This window comes from Pan troglodytes, chromosome 2, assembly GCF_028858775.2.
Source record: "Pan troglodytes isolate AG18354 chromosome 2, NHGRI_mPanTro3-v2.0_pri, whole genome shotgun sequence".
NCBI classification, from domain to species: domain Eukaryota; kingdom Metazoa; phylum Chordata; class Mammalia; order Primates; family Hominidae; genus Pan; species Pan troglodytes.
In genome coordinates this window covers 122,389,962-122,411,656 of record NC_086015.1, presented here as the reverse complement: position 1 = coordinate 122,411,656, position 21,695 = coordinate 122,389,962, and the positions used below count along the sequence as shown (strand labels likewise).

Sequence of the window (21,695 nt, the reverse complement as noted above, 5' to 3'; positions counted from 1 at the left end):
TAGCAGCACATCAAAAAGCTTATCCACCATGATCAAGTGGGCTTCATCCCTGGGATGCAAGGCTGGTTCAATATACGCAAATCAATAAATGTAATCCAGCATATAAACAGAGCCAAAGACAAAAACCACATGATTATCTCAATAGATGCAGAAAAGGCCTTTGACAAAATTCAACAACCCTTCATGCTAGAAACTCTCAATAAATTAGGTATTCATGGGACATATTTCAAAATAATAAGAGCTATCTATGACAAACCCACAGCCAATATCATACTGAATGGGCAAAAACTGGAAGCATTCCCTTTGAAAACTGGCACAAGACAGGGATGCCCTCTCTCACCACTCCTATTGAACACAGTGTTGGAAGTTCTGGCCAGGGCAATTAGGCAGGAGAAGGAAATAAAGGGTATTCAATTAGGAAAAGAGGAAGTCAAATTGTCCCTGTTTGCAGATGACATGATTGTATATCTAGAAAACCCCATTGTCTCAGCCCAAAATCTCCTTAAGCTGATAAGCAACTTCAGCAAAGTCTCAGGATGCAAAATCAATGTGCAAAAATCACAAGCATTCCTATACACCAACAACAGAAAAACAGAGAGCCAAATCATGAGTGAACTCCCATTCACAATTGCTTCAAAAAGAATAAAATACTTAGGAATCCAACTTACAAGGGACGTGAAGGACCTCTTCGAGGAGAACTACAAACCACTGCTCAATAAAATAAAAGAGGATACAAACAAATGGAAGAACATTCCATGCTCATGGGTAGGAAGAATCAATATCGTGAAAATGGCCATACTGCCCAAGGTAATTTATAGATTCAATGCCATCCCCATCAAGCTACCAATGACTTTCTTCACAGAATTGGAAAAAACTACTTTAAAGTTCATATGGAACCAAAAAAGAGCCCGCATTGCCAACTCAATCCTAAGCCAAAAGAATAAAGCTGGAGGCATCACGCTACCTGACTTCAAACTATACTACAAGGCTACAGTAACCAAAACAGCATGGTACTGGTACCAAAACAGAGATATAGATCAATGGAACAGAACAGAGCCCTCAGAAATAATGCCGCTTATCTACAACTATCTGATCTTTGACAAACCTGACAAAAACAAGCAATGGGGAAAGGATTCCCTATTTAATAAATGGTGCTGGGAAGACTGGCTAGCCATATGTAGAAAGCTGAAAGTGGATCCCTTCCTTACACCTTATAGAAAAATTAATTCAAGGTGGATTAAAGACTTAAATGTTAGACCTAAAACCATAAAAACCCTAGAAGAAAACCTAGGCATTACCATTCAGGACGTAGGCATGGGCAAGAGCTTCATGTCTAAAACACCAAAAGCAATGGCAACAAAAACCAAAATTGACAAATGGGATCTAATTAAATTCAAGAGCTTCTGCACAGCAAAAGAAACTACCATCAGAGTGAACAGGCAGCCTACATACAGAATGGGAGAAAATTTTCGCAACCTACTCATCTGACAAAGGGCTAATATCCAGAATCTACAATGAACTCAAACAAATTACAAGAAAAAAACAAACAACCCCATCAAAAAGTGGGTGAAGGATATGAACGGACACTTCTCAAAAGAAGACATTTATGCAGCCAAAAGACACATGAAAAATGCTCATCATCACTGGCCGTCAGAGAAATGCAAATCAAAACCACAATGAGATACCATCTCACACCAATTAGAATGGTGATCATTGAAGAGTCAGGAAACAACAGGTGCTGGAGAGGATGTGGAGAAATAGGAACACTTTTACACTGTTGGTGGGACTGTAAACTAGTTCAACCATTGTGGAAGTCAGTGTGGTGATTCCTCAGGGATCTAGAACAAGAAATACTATTTGACCCAGCCATCCCATTACTGGGTATATACCCAAAGGACTATAAGTCATGCTGCTATAAAAACACACGCACACGTATGTTTATTGTGGCACTATTCACAATAGCAAAGACTTGGAACCAACCCAAATGTCCAACAATGATAGACTGGTTTAAGAAAATGTGACACATATACACCATGGAATACTATGCAGCCATAAAAAATGATGAGTTCATGTCCTTTGTAGGGACATGGATGAAATTGGAAATCATCATTCTCAGTAAACTATCTCAAGGACAAAAAACCAAACACTGCATGTTCTCACTCATAGATGGGAATTGAACAATGAGAACACATGGACACAGGAAGGGGAACATCACACTGTGGGGACTGTTGTGGGGTGGGAGGAGGGGGGAGGGATAGCATTAGGAGATATACCTAATGCTAAATGACGAGTTAATGGGTGCAGCACACCAGCATGGCTCATGTATACATATGTAACTAACCTGCACGTTGTGCACATGTACCCTAAAACTTGAAGTGTAATAATAAAAAAAAAAGAAAATGTGGGACATGTATACAATGGAGTACTATTCAGCCATAAAAAAGAATGAAGTCCTGTTATTTTTGACAACATGGATGGAACTGTAGGTCATTATGTCAGGTGAAGTAAACCAGGCAGAGAAAAGCAAATTTCTTACTTATTTGTGGGAGCTAGAAACGAAAACAATTGAACTTGTGGAGATAGAGGGTATAAAAATGGTTACCAGAGGCTGGGAAGGGTAGTGGGAAGTTTGGGGGGAAATGGTGATGGTTAATGGGTAGAAAAAATAGTTAGAAAGAATGAATAAAACCTACTATTTGATAGTATAACTGGGTGACTATAGTCAATAACAATTTAATTGTATCCTTAAAAACAACTAAAAAAGTATAAGTGGATTGTTTGAAACACAAAGGATAAATGCTTGAGGTGATGGATATGCCATCTACCATGATGTTATTATTGTACATTGTATGCCTGTATCAAAATATCTCATATATCCCATAAATAAATCAAGAGGATGCAGGGAATTATGGCAGACATACCTCTTAACGTGGATCCTTAAATATGTGATCCCTTTGCTCTGTATATGTTTTGCATTCAATATGTTTGTAATATGACAAATAAGTATGAACCAATTTTTTGCCTCTGTGTAGAAAGAGATACAGAAAGCTTTTTGGCTGGGGTTCAAGGGAAGTATAAAAAAGAAAAGAAGTATAATTTAATTTTTGGAGTAAGAAAGGGCAAAAAGGGACCTTAACTAAAGTGAGAGAGAATTTAGCCCTATTTTGTGGTGGTAGGCCAAAGGAATCTAGGCTGAGAAAGACCTGGATATGGGCATTGGGAGTGCTCATCCAGATTGAGGAAAGAAATCAGTAAATGCCATCTTGCAAGCTAAAGGACTTCATGTATGGTATGTGTGGTTTCCTAATCTGAAAGAGCTTGTAACTTTTTTACTCCTCACCATTTATGTCAGAGGAGGTTTTAAATTACTAAAGAAAATTGGATAAGTGTGTTACTGTTTTGATAAGTTGTGATTGATGCAGGTGACCTACTACAAGGAGTAATATAGGAGATAAAGAAGGTCAAGGTCTCTGGATGGTTGCAGCCATGGTGGAAAAGTAGTATCCATTCTATTACCCTGATCCATCTTGATACAACTGTGGGTAATCCCATACAGATCTAGTTTGGGGTAGCTTTAGTTAATCCATTCTCTTATTAAAGTTTCTGTGTGATTAATTGGTCTGATGAAATGGTTTCCATCCTAATATTTTGTTATGGCTCCAAATCCTGTACCCAAGAAGGTTTTCCTAAAATAAACTATTTAAAATTTTTAAAAAATGAAATACATATAATGTTATGATGACATAAAGTCTCTCTTCCCCTGTTCTCACCTTCCTCAGGCAAGAAGAATAAATGTCTTTGGTGGAACTTTTGCTCTGGTGGAACTGCTTTTCTAGAACTGGTTAGTGACTTGACATTGGAAAAGTTTTATTACTATTAGTGGTTATTCTCTCTTATGGCCTGGCTGAGTGAAAGGCTTTTTGTGATACTAACTTCTATGTATATTCTCCTACTACTAAAAAAAATCTTCCATTTCTAAGTCCTGGGAAAAATCATTTTTTCTTTCAAAAAATATTTATTGAGCCCTTGCTATGTGTCAGGCACTGTGGGTTCAATAAGAAATAAGACAGAATTCTTAACGTTGAGAATCCATATGCTGGAGGGTGACTCTGATAAGAAAATAAGCAATGCAATTATAACACACTGTGTTAAGAGCTATGATGGGAGAAGTATAAACAGCTATTGGTGCCTGTAGAAGAAGCACATGACCCAAAGCTGAAGGGTAAGGAGAAGTGACACAAATATAGTAAAATGTATAGTCAGTTTGTTGTTATAAGGCCTTTGGAGTGCTGGAGTTCAGTTGCAGCTACAACATTTACTAGTTCTGTTTCCTTATACAAGTTTCATAACCTTTTAAAGGTTCAGTTTTCTTATATTTAAAATAGGGACAATAATACCACTCACTTCATTGGCTAGCTGTGAAAATAAATGAGTTAATACATAGAAATTGCTTAGCACAGTGCTTTTGTAAATAATAAAAAATGGAAGCTCATTATTACTATGCTGAGAGCTGAAGGGTTATTAAGATTTAAGAAGTGAATGGGAGTGATCAGTGTCAGGAGAAGCCTATTCCAGGCAAAGAGAAGAACATATTACATGCTTGGAGGCATAACAGATTACAGGGAGTTTGAATAACTAAAAGAAATTCGATATGTTGTAATATTGAGTGTGAAGGGGCTGGGTAATAATAGATGAGGCAGGAGAGGTAGATAGGGGACATATAGAGATGTTTAGCTTTTATTCCAAGAATATGCAGAGTCATCAAATGATTTCTTGCAGGGTATTGACAAAATTAGACTTGCACTTTAAATCATGCTGGTTGTAATTGGCAAAAATGGATTGAGGAGGGGATTGGAAATTGGGCGACTAAGATGACCTTATTATAGAAATTTCTATTTTAAAAATGGCTAAGTAAAGACGGTACTGTCCTCCTATTCTCTCAGAAATCAATCCAAGGTAAGAACAAAAAACAGAAATGTAAATTTCATCTTTTTAAAAAAACTAGATGAAACCTATAAACCTTAGCCACAATATATGAGGGGGCATTACCAAGAGCAGTTATGGGTGAAGAGGAGTATTGGCAGATACAGTTAGGTGCTGCTTGCATCTGTATACCTCAAGCAAAACTGGGGAAATACCCAACAATTCCTTATTTGGAATTATGGGAAGATGGTAGTGGAAGTCTCCTTAACCCACTCAAGTCAATACTAGTAAGAAGCAGGATTGGTAGGAATGAGGGAAAAATCACACTAATAGGCCATATCTGAGTTTTACATTTTATTTCATTAGTGGTACAGGGTGGACCAAAGAGACTCTGCATTGGATACAGCCCTATAGCAACTGATCTTTGATGACTTTGGAGAAGTAAAAAGAAAAAAGAAACTTTTACGCATAACCTTGTGTCATAAGAAACATCACTGTTAACTGGGAAGAATTTCTGCTAATCCAGAAATTCTTGGCTTAGCAGAAAGGAAGGTCTTAGCTCCTTCCTCTTATAAACCTCCTGCCAATAGTGATCATAAGAAAAACTCATCACATTCAAACATGAGCAGTAGTCAAAGAGGAATTAACACAGGATTTATATAAGTATAAAAAAAAAAAAGAAGGAAAGGAACAGTAGACACCAAAACAAGCAGAGAAAGAAAAACTCATCAGAAAAAAAGTTGTCATAGATCACATAAAAATTTTGGGCCGGGCGCGGCGGCTCACGCCTGTAATCCCAGCATTTTGGGAGGCCGAGGTGGGCGGATCAAGAGGTCAGGAGATCGAGACCATCCTGGCTAACACGGTGAAACCCTGTCTCTACTAAAAATACAAAAAATTAGCCAGTCATGGTGGCGGACACCTGTAGTCCCAGCTACTTGGGAGACTGAGGCAGGAGAATGGCATGAACCCGGGAGGCGGAGCTTGCAGTGAGCTGAGATTGCGCCATTGCATTCCAGCCTGGGCGACAGAGCGAGACTCCAACACACAAAAAAAAAAAAAAATTGGCCAAGTATGAATTAAAATATGAAACAAAACAACAAACCTTAATTATGCACTCCTTCTGTAAATATGAACTCAAAACGAAGAACTCCAACGGCTCAGAGAAGACATACTAAGACCACAGAGGGACTTGACAAATGAGCTCAGGGAAGAAATGGAGAATTAAAAAACTATTATAGGAATGAAGGTCTTATTGGAAGAAGCCGAAAGAAAACTAGATATAACTTAAAACACTTTGGAGATGTGGGAGATGGAATGAAGAAAAGCAAGAAAAATGAAACAGAATCTACAAAAAATTTAGAAGTATTAGGGACAAAAATAATTGATAGGAAAGATGAGGAGGTCCAATATATAACAATGAGTATAGATTCAATGGACTAGATGCAATATTTAAATATATAATTCAAAAATATTTTCTAGAAACAAAAAATGTCTTGGATATAGGTATGGAAATGGTATTCTGTAGCCTAGGAAAACTTGACATGGAATTGTTAACATTTATGTTATGTTCAAACAAAATTACTGTTCCTCAAAGATTAAGACTCTTTTATGCAACTAGGCAAAACAGTCTAATTTCATGTAAGAAAAAAAATTCAGACTGGCTCAGACTTCTCCACAGCAGCAATCAATGCTAGGAAACAATGGAATAATGCTTAAAATTCCTTAAGGAGAGAAAGTGTGGACTCCAGAAATGCATTTCCAGATGTTATCCTTTTAGTGAAAAGATAGCAGACATCTCTGAATATGCAAAAACCCAGAAAATATAATTCCATGAATTTTTATAGCAGATGGAAAGCCTCAACAACCACAGATAAATGGAGAAATTATGGCAAAAGGAGTGGCAGTGATGTACCAGTATGATTAAATGTGGAATTAAGGTGAAAATAAACATGGAGGTTACAGTTAGAAAGGAATCTGTTTTATAAACTCTGACAAAGTGGAAATAATAGAACAAACAAAAGATGGGAAGGGGAAGAAAAAATGGGAGGTAGTGTAAGCACTTATTATAATTAGAAGCTAAAATTATTTAAAATATAGATGAAGTAATTGAAAGTACATGTATGTAAAACTTTAAAGACAAGTACTAAGATAAATCTTATAATTCACTAACATTAGATGCTGGAGTAAGAAGAAAGTGAAAATGAAATGGAAATAGACTAATTTATTTAATCATTGTTGATACTGTGGAGTCAATAGATACCGTCCAGTGAAATAGAGAATTAAATGTGTTATACATTTAGGGTTAGCCCACAGATATATTTGCAAATGTGAGAAATAAGGTATATGAAAAGATGTTTATGGCAACATGATTTGTAAAAGCCAAGGACTGTGAATCAAGGAAGTTCCCATTAATTGGAACCAGTGAAATAAATTATGGTATATCCATTCAGTATAGCTCAGGGGAAGGAAGGATACATTTTATTGTATACCTTTTGGTAATTTAACATTTTTTGTGCCATGTCTGTATATGCTTTACTTTTTTTTTTTTTTTTGAGATGGTGTTTTGCTCCTGTTGCCCAGGCTGGAGTGCGGGATAGGATGATCTCGGCTCATTGCAACTTCTACCTCCCAGGTTCAAGTGATTCTCCTGCCTCAGCCTCCCTAGTATCTGGGACTACAGACATGCGCCACCACGCTTGGCTAATTTTGTATTTTTAGTAGAGACAGGGTTTCTCCATGTTGGTCAGGCTGGCCTTGAACTCCCGACCTCAGGTAATCTGCCCACCTTGGCCTCCCAAAGTGCTGGGATTACAGGTGTGAGCCACTGCACCCGGCCTGCTTTACTTTTTAAAATAACATTTTTTAGTTTTAAAAGTAAATTTGTAAAAAGAGGCTATTTAAATCATTTGTATTAGAAATGATGATAGCCCGTGTTAGACAAATGGCAGTGGCACGGAGAGAAGTGGATGGATTGGAAGTATTATCAGTCAGATTTGGTGTTAGAATGATGAGTAGTGAGGAAGAGAAAGGAGTTGAAGACAACATCTATGTTTCTTCTAGTTTGGGTAACTGGATAGATGGAGGTGGCATTCCACAAGATAGGATATACTGATTCCCCATGGATCTGTCCTCAGGATTCATCCCTCATCTCCCTCTGTAGAATTCTGTTATGTCATCCCATTCCATGACTTTCGATTTACATATTTGTGAACAGTTTCCATATCTTTCATAAACTCTAGACTACCTGGTTATCAGATGCCCCCTGGATGTAATTTATATCACTTATCCTTGACTAATCACAAGACCCAAGATCATACACTTTAAATCTAAAATGAACCTTAGAAACGTCTCATGGTCCAGCCCTTTTATTTTACCAATGAAAAGCCTAAGACACAGATTATGTGACTTTTGGATTTTTCTTGTAAATTTAAATAAGTTGAAGTATGAAGTTACATATTTTTGATCTCCCTACTCCTTATTTAAATGATAATAAACTAAAACATTTCTAAGCAGTGAATAGTAGATCAATTTTGTCCTTCAACCACATGTGGCAAGTAGGCAATGTATGGGAATTAATGACAAATTGTCATCATCTCTGTGATCTCTGCCACACTGGCTTCAAAATATTTCTACCTGCCTAGACTCAAAGCCTCAGAGACTTCTTTATTCTCTTATTCTAAGGATCTTCTCTTATCCAACACTCCACATCAACCCACTGTTGAGTGATTTTTGTTCTTTTTCTGAAACATCTTATATCTGTGTCTTTTTCTCTATTGCCATTGTTACAGCGTGGTTTACATTTTCATCTCTGGATGATATCAGTGGCCTTCAAATTGACCTCCTTGACTTTAGGCTTTCTCTTTTTCAGTTTGTCTTTGAAACTGCAGTAGTTTCTCCTTATCCATGCTTTTGCTTTCTGCAGTTTCAGTTACCCACAATTGCAGTCTAAAAATATTAAATGGAAAATTCCAGAAATAAACAATTTATATTTTAAGTTGCATGAAGCTCTGAGTAGCATAATGAAATCTCATGTCAACCCGTTCTGTCTTACCCGGGATGTGAATCATTCCTTTGCCCAGCGTATCCTCACTGTACACTCTGCCCATTAGTTTCTTAGTAATTGTCTCAGTTATCACATTGAGAAAGTACAATGTACATTGGGTTCAATACTACCCAGAGTTTCAGGCATCTACTGCTGCTCTTGGAATGTATCCCCAGTGGATAAGAAGGGACTAATATACAGCAAAATGTTTTTCTAAAACCATGGATCTTACTGCAACCTCTTGTAAAATGTTCAATAACTTCAAAACAGATAGATCAAAGTCCAGATTTCTTGATGGCATTCAAGGCCCTCCATGATTTATAACCAGCCCTTGTTTCTGATTTGATTTCTGAATACACTTGCCACTGCAGCTATACCTGACTAGTCATCTTTTCCAAAATTCAAGCTGTAATTTTCTACTCATGTGTAGTAGTTTACCTTTTTCCATCTATGTGAAGTAACTTTTCTCTTATTTTTTTGTTGATGATTTAAGTATCCTTAAAGAGCTCATTCATCTACCATTTACTTTGGGAAGCATTCCTAGAGCAAACTTTCTTTCCCTGTACTCCCATGTCTCTGAATTTGTACCACCAATAGAATTATGTTCTCACAGTTTGCTTTCCATTCTACTTAGTGGTATTGTGTCCATGTATCTTCCCTCATGCAGAGATCATGTATTTTTCATTTTGATATACTACACTAACCTTCCCTTTCCCAGTTTTTGCCCATTCTCGGTGCTCAGAAAATTTTCTGGATTGAATTGAGAACTCTTTGTGACTCCTCTGCAGAACTTCAGTAATCTGAAATTGGATTAAAAACTGAGGTTAGACACCAGAGGGATTATCCGCAAACATTGAAGTAATAGTGGAACAAAAGTACCCTTGAAATTTGTTATACTTCTAAATGTCATTCTGCACCTGTGACCTTTTTTCCCCCAATTTTCATATCTTATTTATTTTGCAATTTGTTATAATTGGGGCATATTTTAAAAAGTGAAACATTATACTTAATATGACTGATTTCCCAAAGGGAGTAGATTAGGAATGCAAAGAATTTGTTACCTGAGATAATAATGCAAGTTTTGAAACTTTTTTTCTGAAAACATGTGAGACAGAGTAGAAAAGTTATTTTGATTTTTAAAAAATATATGCCAGCCAATTGAGGACATCACCTTTGTGTGCTTTACGTTTTCTCCCACTAGAGAGCAGCAAAGATTCATAATTGACTCAGGCAACAGCTAAAAATGCTTTGGGATTACTTTTGAAATATAGTTTCCAATGCTAAATTGCACAAAATGCCTTTTCCATTAATTTAAAAAACATATTTTATTGACTTTCTGGCCAAGTGGAAACTAATCCGTAGTAAAGGCTTTTAAGTTTAGTAAAGCAAATTGTGCTATATGGCAGAACAATTTTCTTACCTTGGTTTTTGGCTTCATTTCTAATTTCATTTATTCATACAGCAAACGTGTTAATCTCTATTGTGCTAGGCACTATGCTGTTCTTGAGGGTACAAAACTGAATAAGACATAGTCCCTGCTTCAGAGAACCCTGTTTCATGAAAAAAGTTGTTTTAGTATTTCTATATTAAATACAATGGAGTATGCAAATATGTTATAAGACATAGTAACACATAGCATGCGTTGAATGCTTACAATATGTTAGGCACTGCTCTAAGTGTTTTGCTTCCACTATATCACTTATTATTCACACTCTAAGAAGAAAGAATTAGTATTCCCATTTTACAGGCAGGAAACAGAGGCACAAAAAAGGTTAAGTAATCTGCCACACATCACATGACATATAAATGATGGAGTCAGCATTTTAACTAAGGCAGTTTTAATACACCTGCATACTTCATCACTGTACTATACTGTTTCCCACATAAGCTTTGTTCTCCAAAAGAAAACCAAATTGGCTCGGTGCGGTGGCTCACACCTTTAATCCCAGCACTTTGGGAGGCTGAGGTGTGAGGATTGCCTGAGCTCAGGAGTTGGAGGCCTGGGCAACATGGCAAGACCCTGTCTCTAAAAAAAAAAAAAAAAAAAAAATTAGCTGAATATGGTGGCATGTGCCTGTAGTCCTAGCTACTTGGGAGGCTGAGGTGGGAGGATCGCTTGAACCTGGGAGATTGAGGCTGCAGTAAGCTGTGTTTGCACCACTGCACTCCAGCCTGGTTGACAGAGCAAGACCTTGTCTCAAAAAAAACCAATCTCATATGGAGAAATGAGACATCTTGGAAAAATAAACAGCATCATCGAAGTAAGTGCTTTTTCTTGAGGTTTGTAATGGAGTCTCAATAAAGGTACTCTCCTTTTCCACCTGGATTCTTGAACAGTTTGAGGAATAAAACAAAAGAGTTGGGTGATGGGGTCAAAATATCACCCTCTGATAGAGGCCAAACTGGAGGATTTGTTAGCCAAATGACACCAAGTCCCCAAGTTAGCAGTCTCTCTCTCTCTACCTCGCCACCTCAGGAAGGCCAGGTTTGGGGTGAACCTCACCCCCGACCTGTGCTTGCTGGGGTAGATTCCCTGGAGGAGTAGTGAAATGTGTGCTCTCCATAAGCAGTTTGCTCCCCAGAGGAAAAATGGGAGGTTCTGAGCCAAGCATGCCAAATTTACTCTTCCTAAGTTTACCAATAAGATAAACCACTTCATCTCCTGTGAGCAGAGAGATGCCATAATTATAGTTACCGAGCTCCTCCAGGGAAGGAAACATCAGAAGTAGTGGAGATGATGCATTCCTCCCTAATATTTCCTAACTTCTGACAGTGATTTCCTTTTTTTTTGAGAAACGTATTATGGCAGACAAAATAGGGGCTCCCAAAGATGTCTACATTCTAGTCCTGGAGCTTGTAAATGTCGTTACATGGCCAAAGGAAATTAAGGTTGTAGATGAAATTAAGTTCACTAACCATCTGACTTTAAAATAGGAGATTATCCTGGATTATCTAGGTGAATCCAGTGTAATAAATCTTAAAAGTAGAAGAGAGATGTGGAAGAATAATCAAGATGGCAGCATGAGAAAAACTTGGTACCAAAAGTATGAGAAAGAGCCGTTATAACAAAATTTTTTCTTACAAACATGGGAACTTCTAGTCCAGAAGAAGGGATGGTATACATTACAAGAAGTAGAGCTCAGTGTCTTAAAAGCTAGAAACTCTTGGCCACCCTTTTTGCCTAAGGCTCTAAAAGATGAAATTGGGCCTGAAAGAGAGAGAAAGTTACTATTTGTATAAGCCAATCAAGGTCTGTGTTATTGTTTGTTTCCCCTTTGATACGCCTTGGCATTTAGTAAAGTCATGTTTGAATTTCTAGTCTTTTCCCACTGTGCCACTGGACATAAAGAAAAGGTGCACTTTCACAGCATCAGGTAGAGAGTTAAATACAACTTCACAACCTAGAGGCAAATATGATGAAGGCATTAGTAATCTGCAAGAAGATTCAGAGGAGTGGAAAGAGTCTCAGACAGGATGAAGTAGTGTAGTTCAGTTGCTTTTCTCCATTTGAAGATTCCTCGGCATTTCTGGACTGTATTATTATTAATATAGATTGCATTTCATTTTAAGAATTTATAACCATATATATGTATATGGCTGTATATGTGTGTATATATACACATGTATATATGTGTGTACATTATATATATGTATGTATATGTGTGTTTGTATATATATATTCTACTTGAAGTCAGAGCCATGTTTCCCACTTCCACATGTATGTCCAAAAGCCTGGGCCATAAGGGGTAGACCAGTTAATAAAGACTTGAGGGTGAGTATGCCCACCAGTAGGTACCCTCCCATCAAGAAGAGTGCTTGAAAGCCAAGTCACTGTAACCATGATAGAGTTTACTCAATACATCCATTGTTTTCTTAGAGTTTCTACTAAGTACTAAACACTGTGCTAGGTAGTTGCTGGAGTTAAATATAAATAAATAAATAAATAAATAAAACAGTTTTCATCCTTAAGGAGTTCTAAGTATACCTGAAAAGAAGGATATGCAAGTGGATAGTTAGAACATGATATAAGCTAAGTAAAAAATAAAGAAGTTTATAAGATGCAATCTTCCATGGGCCCTGAGTATCCCCATATACTCCTTCTGGGTATACCAAGAACGAAAGCTTCTGATTTATCTCTACCTAAGCCATTCTCAGGGTTGGGTTTGCAGTATGCAACCTTGAGGGTTTAGGTAATTTCTTCCCCCAAAGAATAGGCTTGCTAACTGTGAAAGTGCTGAATCTCCAAGTTTAGTGTTTCTCTCCTGTAAAGCAACCTACTGCATGTATAGGCCATGGTCCCTAACTCAATGTTGTTTTTTTCTGTGAGACTTGGAGGATGTGAGGAACTGGCATGAACATGAAGCTTTGGCTACTACTTTTGCTGTAAGTAATGAAGTCCTTGGTCCCTATCTAGGAATCTCATGTCTTCTGCCAGGATCCATGAACAGTAATAGGTTAATTTGTTAGCTTGTAAGTAGAGTAAAATCCTAGACTCTTCACAATCCCTGACTGTACTCTGCCTTGGGAAAGTAAACTGATATTTTAGCTAAGACTTGAAGAATAAATGTGGATTTTTAGGCTGACAATAAGGTCACCTGTACCATGTCAAATAACAGAGTCAGGCAAGGCCACCCTGTGAATATTTTAGCTCTCTTGTTAATTCTGACCCTTGTATGTCTGCTTGGTTCATTGTTCAATTCTTGGAAATATTGTGTATATTCTCTTTGTGCAAGATTTTTTATAGTCTATAGTTATTAGTGTGAAGGAGAGGGTATTAACAAAGACAAAGATTATACATTCTCAGATACGAGCATGAACCATCCCAAGTGTGTATGTATTAGATTCAGCTTCTTATTGTCATTTTTCAAATACCAACTTTGTTTGAGTTTTTACTTTGATACTTTTCTTTAGCTCATTTTTCAATGTGAAATTACTTTTCCTGAACTTTTGGAATAGGGTGGGTTTCAGGAAAGTTTTTCATAATATTACAGAACTCCTTCCTTTATGTGGTGTTAAAAATATAGAGACTTGTCCAGGCTCGGTGACTCACACCTGTAATCCCAGCACTTTGGGAGGCCGAGGCGGCTGGATCATCTGAGGTCAGGTGTTCGAGACCAGCCTGGCCAACGTGGTGAAAGCTCATCTCTACTAAAAATACAAAAATTAGCTGGGTGTGGTGGCAGGAGCCTGTAATCCCAGCTACTCGGCAGGCTGAGGCAGGAGAATGGCTTGAACCTGGGAGGCGGAGGTTGCAGTGAACCGAGATTGTGCCATTGTACTCCAGCCTGGGCGACAAGAGTGAAACTCAGTCTAAAAAAAAAAAAAAAAAAAATAGAGTTGCTCTCTGGGATTTTCTGGCTTGGTTCACCTACCCTACTTTGGTGTAGATATTCTCGTTCCTTTTTTCCTATTCTTTTCAATTTTGTTTGCACTCACAGCAGTTTCTCTCTTTGTTCCACCCTTCTGTAGCACTCCTAGCTCTTTTTTCAGGATCTCCTTCCTGGAAGACATGAACTGATAAAAGGATTCTGTTGTTACATCTGTCAGAAGGTGCCTAATTGCTCCTTATCTTTCCTACCAAACAAATGCTAATACCATACAGGTTTTCTGGCTGTTAGTGGTTCACCACTACCCATGTGTATGTTGTGGTTTATAGGAGTACCTTGTTGTTCAATTAGTAAATGAATATTACTCATTTTTTGGTACAACAACCAAAAAATGAGTAATATTTATTTACTAATTGAACAACAACATTTTTTTTTTTTTACTTCGCTATGTAGTCCTTCTTTCCATTTTATGTGGGGACTTGAAAAAATGGAAAAGGTATATTTCCACTCCTTCATCTTCCTGGGACCCATATTAAAATTTTTATCAACTGTAACTATTAATATCATTAGCTCGGCCAATATATTCCTGCTACATGTTATACCTCATGAGGTGATTTACCAAGATTCTGCACCTTTACGAAAATGTCTCTTAAAATCTCTTAAGATCATATTTTCTGATTGTATCTAGGCTATCTTCTGATCTTAATTGGATTTCTCCCTTAGAAGTGCTCATGTTGATTAGCTGAGATGTGTAAATACTCTTGGATATTCTATTTCTCATGATAAATTATCCATATATTCACTTCAGGTTAAGCCTTCTTTTGGGCCTACTATCTGTGCCACAGTATGAGTTGGGTACAAGAGTCAGAGAGTTGAATAAACCATAGACCCTACACTGATAAAGCTCAAAGGCAAATGGTTTACTGGCATTAGGGACCTGTCTTTACCTCTGATGATGTCAGATCCCTGAAACAACCTCTGATGAAGAAAAGGAACTGGGCTTTTTGACTGTCAAAGCTTTATGAAAATATCTAGTGAACTTTCTGGAAGGTAGAGGGAAGTAAACTGCTGCTGAGCCCCAAATTAATGTGGAGGACAATACTTTGCTTTCGGTATTGACGTTGAAGATACCTCGTGGTTATTAAAGATTTGTCGTCCTAAAATGTGGCTGGATACAGGCATTTACTGACGTAAATTTTTCCTAAGAAGTGTTTTCAACCAGAGTAAGTTTAACGGTCAGGTTTAAAAAAAAAAAAAGGGTCTCAGAAGCCCATGTGTGTAAATGGCCAGCAGCTTCTTTGGGGAGTTCTCCATGGTAGTGTGTTTGGGTCAGAGCTCATTCCATTGATATGAAGCTGATGCAGTGTAATCCCTGGGAAGTGTCCAAAAAAGTACAGTGCTAATGATTGAAGGTAAAATACACAAGTGTTGAAGGCAGACGTAGCTCAGCAATCTTTAGTGTCTTCTGTGAGTTAACACAGTGTGTGCATTGTTCGATAGGGCATTTTCTGTTATTCACACTTTAAATATACCTTTGTGTTTATTTTTTTGTGTGTGTTGATATCTTAATATACAATCATGTGTTACTTAATGACAGGGGTACTCCCTGAAAAATGCATTGTTAGATAATTTTGTCATTGTGCAAACATCATACAGTGTACTGACACAAACCTCGATGGGATAGTCTACCATACACCTAGGCCATATGCTCACACAAACCTAGATGGTATAGCCCTACTAAACACCTAGCCTATTGCTCCTATGCTACAAACTTGTATAGCATGTTACTGTACTGAGTACTGTAGGCAATTGTATCAAAATGGTAAGTATTAGTGTATCCAAACATAGAAAAAGTACAACAAAAATATGGTATAAAGATGAAAAAAATGGTATATCTGTATAGGGCACTTAACATGAATGGAGCTTGCAGGACTAGAAGTTGCTCTGGGTAAGTTAGTGAATCAGTAGTGAGCGAAAGTGAAGGCCTAGGACATTACTATACACTACTGTAGACTTTAGAAACACTGTACACGGCTGGGCACAGTAGCTCATTCCTGTAATCCCCGCACTTTGGGAAGCTGAGAGGAGTGGATCACCTGAGGTCAGGAGTTCAAGACCAGCATGACCAACATGGCGAAACCACGTCTCTACTAAAAATAGAAACATTAGCCAGGCATGGTGCCACACGCCTGGAATCCCAGCTACTTGGGAGACAGGAGAATCTCTTGAACCTGGGAGGCTGAGGTTGCAGTGAGCCAAAATTGCGCCACTGCACTCAGCCTGGTCAACAGAGCGAGACTCCACCTAAAAAACAAAAAAAGAAAGAAAGAAACACTGTATACCACTTAGGCTACACTAAATTTATTAAAAATTTTTTCTTTATTTTAACTTTGTTTAATCTTAGCTTACTATAATATTTTTACTTCAGAAACTTTTTAATTTTAACTTTTTTATTCCTTCATATCACTTAGCTTCAAGCGCGAACACAGGGCGTGGTGGCACAGACCTGTAATCCCACATACTTAGGAGTCTGAGGCATGAAAATTGCTTGAACCCAGGAGGCGGAGGTTTCAGTGAGCCGAGATTGCACCACTGCACTGCAATCTGAGTGACAGGGTGAGACTGTGCCTCAAAAACAAAAGAAAAAACCACCAAAACCCCCCCCCAAAAACCAAAAACCAAAAAACAAAACACACATTGTATAGTTATACAAAAACATTTTCTTTGTTTATATTATTACTCTGTGAGTTTTTTTCTATTTTTAAATTTTTTATTTTCCTATTTTTAGAAAAAAATTCAATATTTATTTTACATACAGGGGGCACATTTGCAGGTTTGTTACATGGGAATGTTGTGTGATGCTGAGGTTTGGAATATGGATCCTATCACCCAGGTAATGAGCACAGTATCTGATAGGAGGTTTTGCAACCCATGCTCCCACTCACTTCTTCCCTAGTAGTCTTCAGTGTCTCTTCCCATATTTATGTCCATGTGTGCTCAGTGTTTAGCTCCCAGTTATAAGTGAGAACATGCAGTATTTAGTTTTTCTGTTCCTCCATTAATTTGCTTAGGATATGGCCTCCAGCTCCATCTATGTTGCTGCAAAGGATATTATTTCATTCTTTTTTATGGCTGTGTAGTATTCCATGGTGTATATGTATCACATTTGTTTAATCCAATCTACCATAGATGGGCACCTGGGTTGATTCTATGTCTTTGCAATTTTGAATAGCACAGCAATAAACAATACAAATGAATATGTCTTTTTGGCAGAAGGATCTATTTTCTTTTGGGTATATACACAGTAATAGGATTGCTGGGTCAAATGGTAGTCGTCTTTTAAGTTCTTTGAGAAGTCTCCAGACTGCTTTCCACAGAAGCTGAACTAATTTACATTCCTATCAACAAAGTAGAAGTGTTCCCTTCTCTCTTCAGCCTAGCCAGAATCTGGTGTTTTTTGACTTTTTAATAATAGTCATCTGACTGGTGTGAGATGGCATCTCATTGTGGTTTTGATTGTCATTTCTCTGATGACTAGTGATGCTGAGCATTTTTTCATGTTTATTGGCCACTTGTTTGTCTTCTTTTGAGAAGTGTTATTCATGTCCTTTGCACGTTTTTAAATAGGGTTATTTGTTTTTTCCTTAAGTTCCTTGTAGATTCTGGATATTAGACCTTTGTCAGATGCAGAGTTTGCAAATATTTTCTCCCATTCTGTAGGCCATCTGTTTACTTTGTTGGTGCAGAAGCTCATTAATTAGGTCCCGCTTGTCAATTTTTGTTTTTGTTTTTATAGTTGCTTTTGGGAACTTAGCCAAAAATTCCTTGCCAAGGCCGATGTCAAGAATCTATTTTCTAGGTTGTCTTCCAGGATTTCTATAGTTTGAGGACTTACATTTAAATCTTTGATCCATTTTGAATTAATTTTTGTATATGGTGAAAGGTAGCCATCAAGCTTTAATCTTCTGCATATGGCTAGCTAGTTATTCTATCACAATTTATTGAATAGAGTATCCTTTTCCCATTGCTTGTTTTTGTTGACCTTGTCAAAGATTAGATGGTTGGAGGTGTGTGGCTTTATTTCTGAGTTTTTTTATTCTGTTCCATTAGTCTATGTGTCTGTTTTTGTACCAATACCAAGTTGTTTTGGTTACTGTGGCTTTATAGGGCAGTTTGAAGTCAGGTAGTGTGATGCCTTAACTTTGTTCTTTTTGCTTAGGACTGCTTTGGCTATATGGGCTTTTTGTTATTGTTCCATATGAATTTTAGAATAGTTTTTCTAATTCTGTGAAGGATGATGTTGGTAGTTTGATAGGAATAGCTTCAAATCTGTAAATTGCTTTGGCAATATGGCCATGTTTACAATGTTGATTTTTCCAATGCATGAGCATGGGATGTTTTTCCATTTATTTGTATCATCTCTGATTTCTTTCACAGTGATTTGTAGTTTTCCTTTCACCTCCTTGGTTAGCTATATTCCTAGGTATTTCATTTTCTTTTTGGCTATTGTAAATGGGATTGTGTTTTTTATTTCACTCTCACCCTGGAGATTGTCAGTATATAGAAATGCTACTGATTTTTGTATATTGACTTTGTATCTTTTTTGTTTTTTGGTTTGTTTGTTTTTAAGACCGATTGTGGCTCTGTTGCCCAGGCTGGAGTGCAGTGGCATGATACCAGCTCACTGTAACCTCTGCCTCCCAGGTTCAAGTGATTCTCCTGCCTCAGCCTCCTGAGTAGCTGGGACTACAGGCAAGTGCCACCCAGTCTGGCTAATTTTTGTATTTTTAGTAGAGATGGGGTTTTGCCATGTTGGCCGGGCTGGTCTCAAACTCCCAATCTCAGCTGATCTGCCTGCCTTGGCCTCCCAAAGTGCTGAGATTACAGGTGTGAGCCATTGTGCCCAGCCTGATTTTGTGTCTTGAAGCTTTACTGACTTAGCTTATCAGCCTGGAAGCCTTTTGGTAGTCTTCAGTGTTTTCCAGGTATAGAATTATATCATTAGCAAAGAGAGATAGTTTGACTTTGTCTCCTATTTTGATGCCTTTTATTTCTTTCTCCTGTCTGATTGCTCTGGCTAGGACTTCCAGTACTATATTGTATAGGAGTGGTGAGAGTGGGCATCCTCGTCTTGTTCCAATTCTAAAGGAGAATGCTTCTAGCTTTTGCCCATTCAGTATAATGTTGGCTGTGGGTTTGTCATAGATAGGTCTTGTTTTTTTGAGGTATGTTTCTTTGGTGCCTCATCTGTTGAGGGTTTTTTATCATGAAGGAATATTGTATTTTATTGGAAAGCTTTTCTGTGTCTATTGTGATAATCATATGGTTTTTGTTTTTGATCCTGTTTATGTGGTGAAACATTTTTTGGTTTGTGTGTGTTGAACCAGCCTTCTATCCCAGGAATAAAGCCTACTCGATTGTCGTGTATTAACTTTTTGATGTGCTGTAGGATTTAGTATGCTAATATTTTGTTGAGGATTTTTGCATCTATGTTAATGAGGGATATTGGTATGAAGTTTTCTCTTTTTATTATGCCTCTGCCAGATTTTTGTATCAAGCTGATGCTGGCTTCATAGAGTTAGTCAGGAGAGCTCCTACTCCTCGATTTTTTTGAATAGTTTCAGCAGAATTCGTATCAGTTATTCTTTGTATGTCAGTAGAATCCATCTGGTCTAGGACTTTTTATGGTTGGTAGGTTCCTTATTATTGATGCAATTTTAGAAGTTGTTATTGGTCTATTCATGGTTTCAGTCTCTTCCTGATTCAATCTTGGGAGTTTATGTGCTTCCAGGAATTTATCCATTTCCTCTAAATTTTCTAATTTGTGTGCCTAGAGTTGTTCATAGGAGTCTCTGAGGATCTTTTGTATTTCTGTGGGATCAGTTGTAATACTGTCTTTGCTGTTTCTGATTGTGTTTATTTGGATTTTCTCTTTTTCTTTGTTAATCTAGCTAGCAGTCTATCAATCATATTTATTTTTTGAAGAACCAACTTTTTGTTCCATTGATCTTTCGTGTGGATTTTTGCATGTCAGTTTCATTAAGTTCTCAAATTTTAGTTTTTTCTTCTTTTCTTCTGCTAGCTTTGGAGTTGGTTTGTCCTGTTTTATTTTTCTCTCTTTTTGTTTTTTTGTAGTGCCTTTAGGCACAAAGTTAGATTGTTAATATGAGATCTTTCTAACTTCTTGATGAAGGTGTTTAGGGCTATAAAACTTTCCTCTTAACATTACTTTAGCTGCATCCCAGAGATTTTGATAAGCTGTGTGTCTATTATCATTAATTTCAAGGAATTTAAAAATGTCTGCCTTAATTTCAATGTTCACTCAGGAGTTATTTAGAAGTAAGTTGTTTAATTTCCATGTATTTGTGTAGTTTTGAGAGATCTTCTTGATATTGATTTCTGTTTTTTTTTTTCACCGTGGTCCACAGAGTGTTCCTGGTATGATTTTAATTTTTTTGAATTTTTTGAGACTTGCTTTATGACTGAGCATGTGTCAATCTTAGAATATGTTCCATGTGCAGATGAGAAAAATGTATATTCTGTGGTTGTTGGGTGGAGTATTCTGTAGATGTCTATTAGGTCCAGTTGATCAAGTGTCAGGTTTAAGTCCAGAGTTTGTTAATTTTCTGTCTCAGTGATTCATCTAACATTGTCAGTGGGGTGTGGCAGTCTCCCACGATTATTGTATGGTTGCCTAAGTCTTTTGTATGCCAAGAAGAACTTGTTTTATGAATCTTGGTACTCCAATGTTGGGTGGGTATATATTTAGCATAGTTAAGGCATCTTGTCAGATTGTACCCTTTATCATTATGTAATGCCCTTCATTGTCCTTCTTAATTTTTTTCCTTATTTATTATTAAAAAAATTTTAATTTTTATTTCAATAGGTTTTTGGGGAACAGGTGGCATTTGGTTACATAAATAAGTTGTGTAGTGGTGATTTCTGAGATTTTGGTACACCCATCACCCAAGCAGTGTACATTGTACCCAATGTGTAGTCTTTTATCCCCTGCCATCCCCCACCCTTTCCCCCAAGTCCCCAAAGTCCAGGGTATCATTCTTACACATTTGCGTCCTCATAGCTTAGCTCCCACAGATGAGTGAGAACATATGATGTTTGGTTTTCCATTCCTGAGTTACTTCACTTAAAATAATCATCTCCAATTCCATCCAGGTTGCTGTGTATGTCATTATTTCATTCCTTTTTATGGGTTAGTAGTATTCCATGGTGTGTGTGTGTGTGTGTGTGTGTGTATGTGTGTGTGTGTGTATAACATTTTCTTTATCCACTTGTTGATTAATTGGTGGGCATTTGGGCTAGTTCCGTATTTTTGCAATTGCAGATTGTGCTGCTGTAAACGTGCATGTGCAAGTATCTTTTTCATATAATGACTTCTTTTC

The 21,695-nt window shown here is 37.4% G+C and overlaps 1 protein-coding gene across 30 annotated transcripts in view; it reads left to right on the top strand.

Moving 5' to 3' along the window:
* Window positions 1-21,695, top strand: part of IGSF11 (immunoglobulin superfamily member 11) — a 446,505-nt gene that overhangs the window by 37,104 nt on the left and 387,706 nt on the right. For 18 of the 30 annotated variants that reach the window (XR_010155730.1, XR_010155719.1, XR_010155721.1 and 15 more), the window contains one exon: window positions 3,780-3,841. The exons of the other annotated variants lie outside the window; for them this stretch is intronic. Coding sequence is in view for 7 of the 18 variants with exons in the window: in XM_016941705.4 (XP_016797194.1) it covers window positions 3,793-3,841 (49 nt within the window). In the remaining 11 variants the exon portion in view is untranslated. The remainder of the gene's footprint in view (window positions 1-3,779; window positions 3,842-21,695) is intronic. 30 annotated transcript variants of the gene reach the window in all.